This window comes from Gracilinanus agilis, chromosome 4 (assembly GCF_016433145.1).
Source record: "Gracilinanus agilis isolate LMUSP501 chromosome 4, AgileGrace, whole genome shotgun sequence".
Classification (NCBI taxonomy): domain Eukaryota; kingdom Metazoa; phylum Chordata; class Mammalia; order Didelphimorphia; family Didelphidae; genus Gracilinanus; species Gracilinanus agilis.
In genome coordinates, this window is record NC_058133.1 from 363449361 (window position 1) to 363461943 (window position 12583).

The 12583-nt window shown below is 39.4% G+C and overlaps 1 protein-coding gene across 2 annotated transcripts in view; it reads right to left on the minus strand.

Annotated features, from left to right (window-relative positions):
- Positions 1–11800, minus strand: part of LAMA4 (laminin subunit alpha 4) — a 211411-nt gene extending 199611 nt beyond the window's left edge. For both annotated transcript variants that reach the window (XM_044676736.1, XM_044676735.1), the window contains exon 1: positions 11327–11800. In XM_044676736.1, coding sequence (XP_044532671.1) covers positions 11327–11524 — 198 coding nt within the window. In that variant the 5' untranslated portion in view covers positions 11525–11800. The remainder of the gene's footprint in view (positions 1–11326) is intronic.
- Positions 11801–12583: the final 783 nt, after the last annotated feature.

Here is a 12583-nt window from a genome sequence, read left to right on the forward strand (position 1 = left end):
TACTCACACAGTTTGTTGTTCAGTTGTTTTAATGGTGTCTGACTTTTCATGACCCCATTTGGGGTTTTCTTGGCATGAATACTTAGCCATTTCTTTTCTCTAGCTCATTTTAGAGATGAGGCAAATAGGGTTCGGTGACTTGCCAAGGTTCATAGATATTGTAAGTGTCTAATGTCAAATTTGAACTCAGGTCTTCCTGACCCACTATCCACTGTACTACCTACCTGCCTGCCTGGCTCATAGCATAATAGGTAAATGTTGATTGATTGAAGTCATTTTGGAACTTAACTGTCAATGATCATTTACACAACTTTTCATGCTTTGTTTATCTCACTTTCCCTTCTCCAATATAAAACAAGTTTATTATTACTATATTTTACATTTCCAATTCATCATAATATGCCACAATTACTTTTCACAGAGGATTCTGACTACATATTTATTAATGTGTTTTTACTATTGGAATTAATTTTTATTCCTAATATTTAAGGCAGATCATCAATAGTGAAGATAATATTGTATTTCCTATTGTTAAACTGTATTTTGTTGAAATATATTATACCTAATCATATTAATCACCCCACACCCCCCCACACACATATCTTCCACCTCTCCCCATTTATAGACATACACATATGCATTTAGATGTCCAAAATTCTTATGAAAGCATTTTCTTTGTATTGGGTGTAAAGGAGCTTAGAAGATCTACAGCTGTGTTTAGGCACTAAAGTCCCTGCCTTCACCTCCTATTTTTGCATTTTGATGCTAGGCAGCTATCCCTCCATATCCCCAGCCCTCATAATGCAAAGATGTTTGAATAGACACTTCATTTGAATGCTGCTGGCTTCTCCCCCCACCCCCTGCTGAAATCCCTTTTGAGTCATTCTTTAAGCTGATGTCTCCTTTTACCAAGGCAGCTTAATTCCAGAATCCCCATGTTTCTATGCTATTTGGTACAGAGATAAACAATATTCGATATCAGTCAGTTTTGAGAATAGGATTTAATCAAAGAGATGTTTTACTCCCTGGGATCATTGTTTTCCTTAAAGGAAAATAGTTGCCTTGGATTAACTGGAAGCATAATTGAAAAACAAATGTCCCAATAAATGGAGCCTGAGCAGACCTCAGATTCCCTTTTCATTCCACATTATTGGTAACATTTGCAAGGAGCTCCCTAGAAACAGCTGCTATTGTTATGGAAGTCATCCTTCCCGCTGGTTCTCATGGAGTATTAAATGTAGACGCTTTTTTCCACTTAGGTAAACACTAGGAAGCTTGACTTCATCAGAATCCCAAATGCAGACCAACAAATTCTTCCGAATACATGAGACTTAGCATCTTTTTCTCTGATGAGCCATTATTATTATTTCTTTTTACTAGAACTTGCCTTACTCAGTATTTTCCCCCACTCTGAAGACATAATTTTGCACATATAAAAATTCCCACTCCCATTCAGCCTAGGAATGCTGTTGTTCCCAGATTCTCATGATAAAAAGACTGTGGGATTCATGGCTGAACTGCTGGCAGCTGATTTTCATTAGGACTTTGATGAGAAACTTAAGTTGGAATTACAAACATCTGTGGTTACACTTCCCTTCAGTGAACTGTTTCCCAGAACTTAACTCTCTACCACACCAGGAGGAAAAAAGGCAGCCAAGAAGAGGATACTGCCAAGAGACCTAACTAGTAATTCCTGTATCTGTGGCAAGCACCAAAAAATGATCCAGGGGTAAGCAATGGACTGAGTAGGAGGGAGAGAAACATGGCGGAAGAGGTCCTATGGTTAAATAGTGGAAGTTCCTACCCAAGGCCCTGGGGTGGTAGGGTAGGCTAATATAGTGTAGGGTAGGGAAAGGAATGGAAAGGAATGGAAGGGGAAGGTAAAAGGGAAGGTGAGAGATACATATTATAGGAGAGGAATAGAGATTCCAGTAGGGTTACCAGTGCTCATGATTAGAGACCCCAAGAAACCTTTTGGGAAGCAGGCCCAGAAAGGTTTCATCTATGGTATCACAATGTTTTTTGTGTTGGAGGGTAGGAACACACCCTCTGGTAGCTTCCTACTAAAATGAATTATTCTTTCAGCATGGCATAGTGTATAAAGGAGGCCTTGGAGTCAGGTCAACCTAGCTCCAGGTCTCACCTTTGAGAAATGCTATGTTACTCTGGGCAAATTGTATAACTACTCAGACCCTTGAACAATTCTTTAAAACTAGAAATTGCAAGGCATATGGAGTCAAGAAGTATTTATTAAGCACTTAATTTGTGCCAGGCATGATGCTAAGTGCTGGGGATAAAAATACCAACAGAAAGACAGTCCTTCTTGGCATGGTGGAGGAAGAAGTCTGGAGAGTTAGAAGATGAGCCCAGAGAAGAATGAACATGTCTGGCTTGGGCTCTTCTACAAAATGAAGTTTCTGGAAGGAACTTGCTTTTGGGAGAAGAATGCCAAAAAGGGAGGGAGGGTGAGAAGACTAAAGACACTGAAGAAACTTTCCAGGTGAGAAGGCTACTGAAGCATAGTGGAAAAGTCTGGAGTATCAGAAGCATAGCTGATAGAGAAGTGAAGAGTGGCTGGCCTGGATCATTGAACAAAAAAGGGGAATTTAGGAGAAACTCACAGAAAGGGGGAAGAGGTAGAGGGATTTGAGGGAACTTCCATAGTGAATAGACATGGTGGCAAAGTCCGGGCAGTCAGAAGCAGAATTGGGATAGGAAATGAAGGAGATAATAGAACAATTGTTATCTACATTGGTGCATGGATTTTCTTTTTCTCCAGCTCTCTATACATATGAAACCAACCCTAACCACAAGCACACAAAATAGTTCTTACTTGTTGCTAAAATAGGCAGTAAGGTGTGGATAGAGTTCTAGACATGGGGTCCTACAGAATCATGGGATCATAGATTGAAAGATGGAAGTTACCATAGAGATCATCAAAATTCCATATTATAAAAAACAGAAAGGCATAGAAAAGGTAAAGTAGTCCCATAGCTAGTGAGAGTTCAAAGTGGAATCTGAGTCTGGGTTTCCTGACTCAGTATCCTATATGCTACACCATGAATCAGAAAGACCTGGGGTTGAATCCTGCCTCAGACACAAATGATATAGGCCTGTCAAGTTACTCAATCTCTTTGGGACTTGGGTTCTTGTTCTGTAAAATGAAGAGGTTGGACTTGGTGATGTCTAAGATAATTTCTAACTCTAAGTTTATAGTCTAATGAATGGCACTGATTCTGCCTGTTGAAGGAGAACTAAAGCTATCATTTTTTTTTAAATTTCAGTGCCTTGGGACCAAGTCCCAATAAGAACTCTTCATAAATTCACATGTATAAATAGGCATTCTGATGGACCTTCCCAATGTATATTAAATTTATTTCAATGAAATGCCACCTTTACCCAGTAGAATATGAGCTCCTCAATAAAAGGAAATGTTTCATTTTTGTCTTTATTACAAAGCATTCAAACAATCTTTGTTGAATGGAACTGAATTGAATTTTTTGGACAAAACACAAATGAAATTGTTGAGAAATGCAGAAAGTTTGGTGATTCGAAAGTATCTGATTATAACCATGTTTCTGAAACTCTTAGCATTAGTCTCTTTCCAGATGATGCTAACCAATCAATGATTCAAAGTTTTTTGTTTTAAATCACTTTACCATTATTCATGTGATCCCTTTGAGCTGAGATAAGAACCCTGAAGAAAGAGAATTTGGTTGACCACCTGCCTGAATGGCACGGTATGGGAAGGAAGGAATTTAATTACAAAGAAATTAGAGGATTTTTCCTTTAATATCTCAGGGGTGTCCTACTTCCCGAAAATCTATTTTTTTTATGCTGTTCTGATCAAAGTATCCCTTGAGAACTACAAAGAGAGTAGTTCAAACAGGGAAAGGTGGCAAGTTTTAAGCTATACTCTCCCTTACCCTGGCTTGATGCATATATATGTATGTATATGTATACAAAAATCTATATTTCTATATACACATGTATTTACATGTATACATACATAGACATATATACATGCACACATGTATGCATATACATATCTATCTATCTTATCTATCTATCTATCTATCTATATATCTATTTATCTATTTATCTATTTATCTATCTATCTATCTATAGGTCTGGTTGGCCTTCCTTCTCTTTTAGCAGTAAATTTTAGCCTTGCCAGCAGCAGGAATTAAAGGCATGCACTGTGACTATTGACATGAAGATATACTCTTCATAGGATAGCTAGGTGGCTCTAGGTGGATAGAGCCCACCAGACCTGGAGATGGAAGGTCCTGGGTTCAAATCTGGGCTCAAAGACTTCCTAACTGTGTGACTCTGGGCAAGCCACTTAACCCCAACTGCCTAGTCCTTAATTCTAAGATAGAAGATAAGGGTTTTCATTTTTATTTTTTTAAAGATATGTTTTTCATTCCAGTAGAATTCGAACTCCTCGAGGGTAGAAAAAATTTCTTTTGGGGGGAGTTTGTCTGTGTATTCCCAAGTATATGCTTGTGTGTCTTGTATAGACATATATACATAGTATACACCTAATAAATACTTGTTGAATTTAATTACATTTTATCCTGAAAAGATAGTGCATTTGAGAAAAGCAGACTTTGAATGAATAATTAATTGTTGGAGGAAACCAAATTTGCTATAGAATAATACGTTTTTGGGAAAGAACACAGACCATTCTCCAAAAGAGCTTTGGTGATGACTTGACCAACAGCTTAGAAAGGGATAGACTATCAGGAGTGGGGGGAGGGAGAGGGAGAATAGGAATGAAGGGGGGAGAAAGAAAGAGGAGAGAGAGACAGACAGACTGACAGATAGACAGAGACAGACACACACACACACACACACACACACACACACACACACTGATGAATTGTTTGGTTTTCATGTCTTGAAGCCATCTCTTATTAGATTGGAGAGAAATATGGATCTTATAGGAAGAAGGATTTTTTTATTTTATAAAAACAACTTGAACAAAGGAACTAATTGTTGAGAGACAGCATTCATTAGATCTCTCCTTAAACATAGTGCCATGACAAATACTATCTAGAATAAATTGAAACATTATCCAAGATGGAGACAATAAGCATTGGTATTTATAGGGGAAAAATAGTTGTCACTCTTACAAAGTGAAGTTATATTATGGTTCAAAGAAAAAATACATAAATAGAAATTTATTTATGTTGGCGATACTAGAGCTTTGAGATATTACGTATTTTAGATATACATGGATAAAAGAAAGCATTACCTCAGTTCTTTGGTGATCTCAACACAACTTGGGCTAATCATACTGTCTATGCTCAGTATCTGCTATTCGACTTGAATGTTAAATTTACTTTAAAATATTTCCAAATCTTTGAAGAATAGCATCCTAATTGATGGTCTTTTATCCCCAAAGAATAAGGGGTTGAGAAGCAGTAGACCTAAGTTCCAGTTCAGTGCTGCCACTGAAAGATGCATAATATATAATGTTGGATAAGGCCCTTTCACCTCTGCCAATTCTTAGTTGGCTAAGCTGTAATATGAGGAGTTTGGACCGCAGAGCCTCTTAGTTCCTCCCAGCCCTAACAATCTGATTTTTCCATTCATCCTTTCCTAAATTCATCCTTTCCTAGAGACTGCTATTGCTTTGGAAGTAAGATCTTTAAAACTTGTCCTTTTAAAAACCACCACTCATTGCTATAATTTAGAACTTCCTGAGGACCATGCAATGATTTCCTATCATAGTATCCCAAAGACATAGTACAACTGTATCACACAGTACACTCTTGATAAACGTTGAATTGACATCCAAAAGAGAGGACCAGACAAGGACTGACATTTCTCAATCCTGAAAAATTTGAGGTTGAAGAGAATATTTTTCAGCTGTTGAGGACAGGGAAAAATTCGAGAGGGCAGCTAGGTTAGATTGTAAATTCCTTGAAGGCAGAGACTGTTTCATTCTTGTTTTTATATTGTCAGTACCTAGTATAGTATCTGGCACATAATAGATGCTTTTAAAGTTTTAATGATGGCTTTGAAGAGAATTACTTCAATAGAAAGAGAATAAGGCGGCACTCATTTTATCCATAGGGAACAATATGAGTAAATATGGAAATGGGAGAAAACAGTATGGACTGGGAAGGGATAGTCAAGAACAGTCCAGTTTAGCCAGAGTGTAGAATACATAGAGAAGAGGAAGTCAAGGCTGGAAAGTAAGATTGGAGGGATATCATGCTTATGTTATTCACTCATCATTGGGATACCACTGTTTTTGAGTGTTGAGGGATGACGTGATTAGAGCACAGCATTAGGATATTTATTTCTTGCCACCTCTGTGAAGTAGATGGAAGGGATGATAATTCACAGGGAGGAGGACCAGTTAGGAAACTCTTAGAATAGTCTAAGCAAAGGGTAATAAGGTCCAGATCTAGAGTGGCTGCTGGCCTGATTGGAAAGGTGATGATAGATTCCAGAAGTGTTGCAGGAGTACAATCAGCAGACTTTAGCAACAGATTGGATGTGTGGAATGAGTGTAAAGAAGATGGAGAAAGGACTCCCTTCTTTCAAGTCTGGAGAGCTGGAATGACTTCATGAGATAGGCAATTGAGAATAACTTATTTCCAATGAGTTCCAGAATGAGTGTTAAAGTAGCGTCAGAAAACAAAAACAAAAACAAAAAAAAAACTTCTCAGAATTTGTCTAATTCTCAGGGCATTTTGTATAACTAGGCTTAGCTGTTCAATATAACAATAATAGCTCATGTCTACATAGTGAGTGCTCTTTCATAACAACTCTGGAAAGTAAAGACGGAGTTGGTAGTAGTGATGATGAGAATTGTCTGGACCTATATGGCACAGTGGATAGAATGCTATTCTTGAAACCAGGAAGACTCATCTTCCTGAGTTCAAATCAAGCTTCAGAGATTCCCAGCTTAATCATGGGTAAGTCATTTTACCCTGTTTGCCTCAGTTTCTTTATCTGTAAAATGAGCTAGAGAAGCAAATGACAAACCCCACTCCAGTATCTTTCCCAAGAAAACCCCCAAATGGAGTTATGACTGAAAGAAATCAATAACAAAAAGCTGAATCTTATTGGTCTAGGCAGCTTCTGGTAAAGAAACTCCCCTTATCACTACAGATAGATTATGATTCTGCAATCCATAGCCCTAGAAGATTGCTTGGGGGCACTGAGAGATTAAATGGCTTGTGTGATCACATAATCAATATATGGCAAGAAGGGTCTTAAATCCAGGCCTTCCTGACTCAAGAGGCACTCTACTACACCAGCCTGCCTCTCATAAATATTATGATCTCTATTTTGAAACAGAATCAGAGAAGTTAATTACTTCAGTTATGATAAAGCTCCTAGGAAGTGGAGCCAAGACTCCTAGTTTCCTATTTATGCCATGTTTTATAGTATCATAATAATACAGCGAGTTAACTAAAGGGATTAGAATTTAAGACAACCTTGAAGGACCAAAGCTGAAAGACCATCATTTAACAGAATTCTTTTGTACATACTAAAGACAGTAGGATGGAAATTTTTATTTCAGAGTAAAATTGTAACATATGCTTCTAATTACTTGTTTTTAAAGAACATTTGCACAGATAGGATTACACAATTATGAAATATATTTTTAAAATTCTTGCCTCATTGATTCATCTGGTCCTTCTAGTTAAGTATTAAAAATATTATGTTCCATTTCACAGATGGAAAGGCTCAAAGAAGTTGAATGATTGCCTTGTCAGTGACCATAGAGTTAGCAAATATAGAAGCTGAGCCTAGAACTTGGTCTGCAGTGACCTCTCCATTACGTCCAGTTGACTCTCAGTGTGGTTACCATTTTCTGAATAAATGTGGGTAATTGTTGACCAACCAGTGGTGAACTGATGTTATGGGGTGAGTGTTGGGAAGGGCCATGTTACAGTGTCCCAGTTTTCTCTGCTGGGAAGACAGTTCATTCTTCCACTACATCCTCACTCTATGCCTGTTTTGTTTCTTCCCTCTATTTTTCCAAACCCAAACTTTTCACATCTACACAGAAATAGTGGTTCTGTCAAACTTTTCATTACAAGGCTGGAGGACATCCCTTTCCCTACAACACACTTTAGACTAGTAAGAGACGTTTGACCCATTCCTTTTGTCTCAAAAAATCAGCGTCCTAGAAGTCCATTCTAGGAGAAAAGGAGTGTACATTCTGACCCAGACAGCACCATCCATCATATCAAGTTCATAAAGACTTGAGAGAAAATGAAAGGCAGAGAGAAGGCATTCATTCAATCCTGAGTGCCCCGTTTTCTGCTCTGTTAGTCATGCTCTCCCTTGCCTTTGAAGTGCTTGTGGTACTTGAGACCCAGGAGAATATGAGAATAAATCATTCATATAAAGCTCAACCCAATAAAAGGGAATATATTTTTAGGACATGCCATTTATCCATGTCTCAAATCTTCCCTCATGGAAAAAATAGTATATATAATTTTCCATTACATATGGAATATATGAAACATATAATTATAAATTATACATGGAATATGTGTTATACAACACACATGTAAAATATACGTGTATAGATAATATATGAACACACCACCATAGTTCATGTGTATATGTATGTACAAGCATAACATGTAGTGTTCATGATTTTTCCATGTAGTTGAACTATTATTGAAGGTGAGGAAAGTACATGGCTTGAGGTCTGTTTGCATTTTGGCTGTGAAGGGAATAATAAACATTGTGGCAAGGGACCAGCCTTCTTTGTGGGATCAGTCTAACATCAGGCATTATGTGAAAATATGTAGTGGAAACATAACTACCACAGTCATCTCTCTCCCCACTACCCCCAGCATATAATTTGACTCTGTTTGGAATGACTAAGGGCATCTGTCTGTCAGCTGCAGAAAACCACTGGCCTCTTCTAGCATTTGGAACCATTTCTTTAGGGAAATTAAAGCACTATTAGAATCAAACAGTATTATGAAGTTAACTTCCTATGGGACATTCTTTCTGGTTGGCAGGTAAAAAACTTTTACAAGAAGATTGAATTTGCTAGGAAGCCAAAAGCACCCAGTAGAAAGAAAACTTGAAAACAGATGAAAGAGCTTAAAGTCATTATTATCATCCTCATCATTATTATTTTCATAGGATCATAGATATGAAGATGGAAACCATCTTAAAGTCACAGTGAGTGCTAATAAAGGACTTTACCAATATTGCATCAAATGATCTTTAATCCTATGATGTAGGTGCTTTTTTTTTATCCCCCTTTTACAAATTAGGAAACTGAGAGAGGTTGTGACAATAAGACAATAAGGTGGCACCAGTCCAATCAACTCTGTATCTGATTATGTGTGAAATTTGCTTCTAGTTTCATCATTTAGTTTTATGTTCTCTAAATATAGGCATACATTGCTGGTAGTGGTTTCCCACTCCACTCCCTCCCTCACCCCCCATCCTGGGAAACTCATGACAAAATGTATTCAGCATATTCGACCTTGTCTCCCATGAGCAGGCATTTCATTCAGGGACTTTCCGTTTGGTAAGCAACAGGTGGAGATAATGTTTCCCAGTGGTTAATTTCAAGCCTGTGAAGAGGAGGTTCACTCCCCACATTATGGAGTATATCCAAGCCCCGGCTCGCTCCCCAGTGTTGAGATATTAAATTGACCATAGTTCATGCTCATTAGTTTCTCATGTAGGTCACATTTCCTACCCTATAGTGTTGCTGGTGTGGTCAATTCCATTAACTGGATTTTCTTAACTGGAGGAGCCCTTCTCCCTTGGAGTCAAAATATGGGGATTTGTGGAAGTACTTCTCATGCTTTTGCATGAGTGCAATCAGGATCTGAGTTTTTAGTGTAATTGGTTTTTGAGTTCTACTTGGATTAAGTCTTGTCTTTGATGCTTATTCTACCTATGTAATCTTGAACAAGCCGCTTAATTTCCCTGTGCCTCAGTTTCCTTGTATTTAAGAAGGTGAGATTAGATGGTCCCTGTGGTTCCTTCTAACTTTAGAGCTATGATTCTATATAGATTTTTGTGACATTAGCAAACTTCTCAGCTAATGTAGCCACTTGGGTCTTGTTCTCTCTCTGTCTGTCTGTCTGTCTGTCTGTCTGTCTCTCTCTCTCTCTCTCTCTCTCCTCTTTCCCTCTTTCTCTCGCTCCCCTTCTCCTTCTCTCTGCTCTCTCTCCCTCCATTCCCCCTCTCTGTCTCTCTCTATATCTCTCTGTCTCTCTATCCCCCATCTGTCTCTCCCTCCATCCTTCTCCTCTGTCTGTCTGCCTCTCTTCCTTTCTCTCCCCCTCTCCCTCCCTTTCCTACACTTTAGTGACTTTCATTTGCTTCCTACTTGCCATCTCCCACATACTGGATTGTCAGACCTGTGGGGCCTCTCAACCCTTTATTCTTATATTTTGACCAATCTCCATCACCTAATTTCTATACTCTGTTGTTGTTGCCTATTTTCCCCCTAAACAAAAATGAACGTTTGACATTCAAGCAAAAGACTTTTTGATCAATGTGACCCTGACAGCATTTTGCAGTTTGAGGATTATTTTTAATATAAAAACAAAACCTAGGAGTGATCTTTAACTATTTTTGGTAATCTTAACTTTGTGCACCATGTTTGGGACTCACAGTGACTTCATTACAGAGGAAGAACATAGATCTGCAATTGGAAAGAGTCTGAGAGGTCATTTAGTCCAACCTCTGTATTCTAAAGTGAAGGAACCTGAGTCCCACCCAACTCAGACAATTTATTAAAGGTGACCCATAGAGGAAGTAAGCAACATGGTATCCTTTCACAATTGACCCTCTCCTTGCCCATCTCCTCTTAGAAGAGAACTTATCTGCCATCTAAGATAGAAAAGAATCAATATTACCAATAGTATGACAATGGATTTTCTTTACACATCAGAAACTTGACTGAAAGTTGGAGTCTGGGACGAGTCATTGTCGATCAGGGAGGGCTAAGGGATGTAGGTACATTGGGGCAGGATTGCACAGACAGGGCCTGTCTTTGTGCTGAGTGCTGGCAAGAAACTTGGGGGCTTCCTACCACTACCCAGTGCCCCCGTACCACTCTGTCATATTGTGGGGTGCAGCAGAAGGCACATGACTTTTGTAATCTGAAAAAAATAATCTATGGGCTGGGAGAGCCATCCCCACAGAAATTCTCTTGTTCATTTGATAAAACTTTTCAAAGCTGACTTTAATGCAGGTGAGAACATCACGGGGGCATGGGGATAAGAAGAGAGGGGAGGAGGAAGGGAGGGAAACACACTCGACATGCCAGGAGAAAGTTTTCACTTGAGAGCTATAAGAGTTACTATACCTCAGCAAAAGGCACCGAACTTCCAACAGCTAGTGATGGCTCTCTGTTATTTGCCGAGTCTTGCCTGCTGCCTGCAGAACTACCTTCAATGTCAAACTGGAAAGCACTGCCCTCCACCGCCGCTGCAGTGCTGGAGGAGAAGCATCCCAAGAAGAGCAGTATAGGGAAAACATGAAACCAGGCACAGATCAAAGCCATTTCCTTCTTTTACATCCAGGAGTGTGGTCTTGTAAGATCTTTGTAATTGTTTACCCCCTTCTTCAATCAGCCCCCCTCGGTTCAGTGGTCCCTCAGTTATTTTAACTTCCTTTCGGTTTGTAGTTTCCAGATGTGGCACTTCAAGACAGCAAGACAGCCTAGCTAGCTTCTTATTAAAAAAAAAAAAATGAGAGAGAGAGAGAGAGAGAGGGGTGGGGGAGAAGGAGAGTCTTTTGCTTCCTCTCTCATGTAAGTTTCTCTCTCTCTCTCTCTCTCTCTCTCTCTCTCTCTCTCTCTCTCTCTTCCTCTCTCTCTCTCCCTCCCTCCCTCTCTCTCCCTCTCTCTCCCTCTTTTTCCCTTTCCCTTTCCCCCTCTCCCCCTTCTTGTTTGCCTGTCGCTCTTCCTTTGCCTTAGTCTGCTTGAATAATATACAGATGGGCAGTGCTTAAATGGAGAGTGTCAAAATGCAGATTGTATTCCAGGAAAGCCCCACTCGCTCCCCAGCCACCTTATCTCCCCTTAGTCAGGATACAGACTGACTCTTTATTCTGCCTCTGGCTTCCTTCAGGCGGTCACATCACTCCCTTTTACCTTTGGCTCTGAGACCCTCCCACTCTCACTCTGCCAGTCAGACACTGTGCTCTGGTCATTCCCCTTGACCCTCATCATCACCTTTCCCGGTTTGGAGATGGTCCAATGGCTCTAGATGAATAGGCAGCTCCCACAGATTGCTTTAAAAAAGAATCTACCATTTATTTAGTAAAGGTGCCAATTTCTCTCTCTCTCTCTCTAAGAGCCACAGAGAGGAATGGAAAAAGATTCTAGGGAAAGGGGCCAGATTTAGCCTATCCCAAATAACAGAAGGGCAGAGTGCCCGTTCTCTTGACCAAGGTTTCTTATTTTCTACAGGGCTGGGTTGTGGGGTTTTGTTTTTGTTTCTTTTGTTGTTGTTTTGTTAATTAAACCGGAGAGTAATAGCTTGACTTCAAACTCCCAGGTCCGCCCCTCTTGATCTTGACAGCTACTTCTCTCTTCCCCCAGCAGGGATGTAAGAAGAAT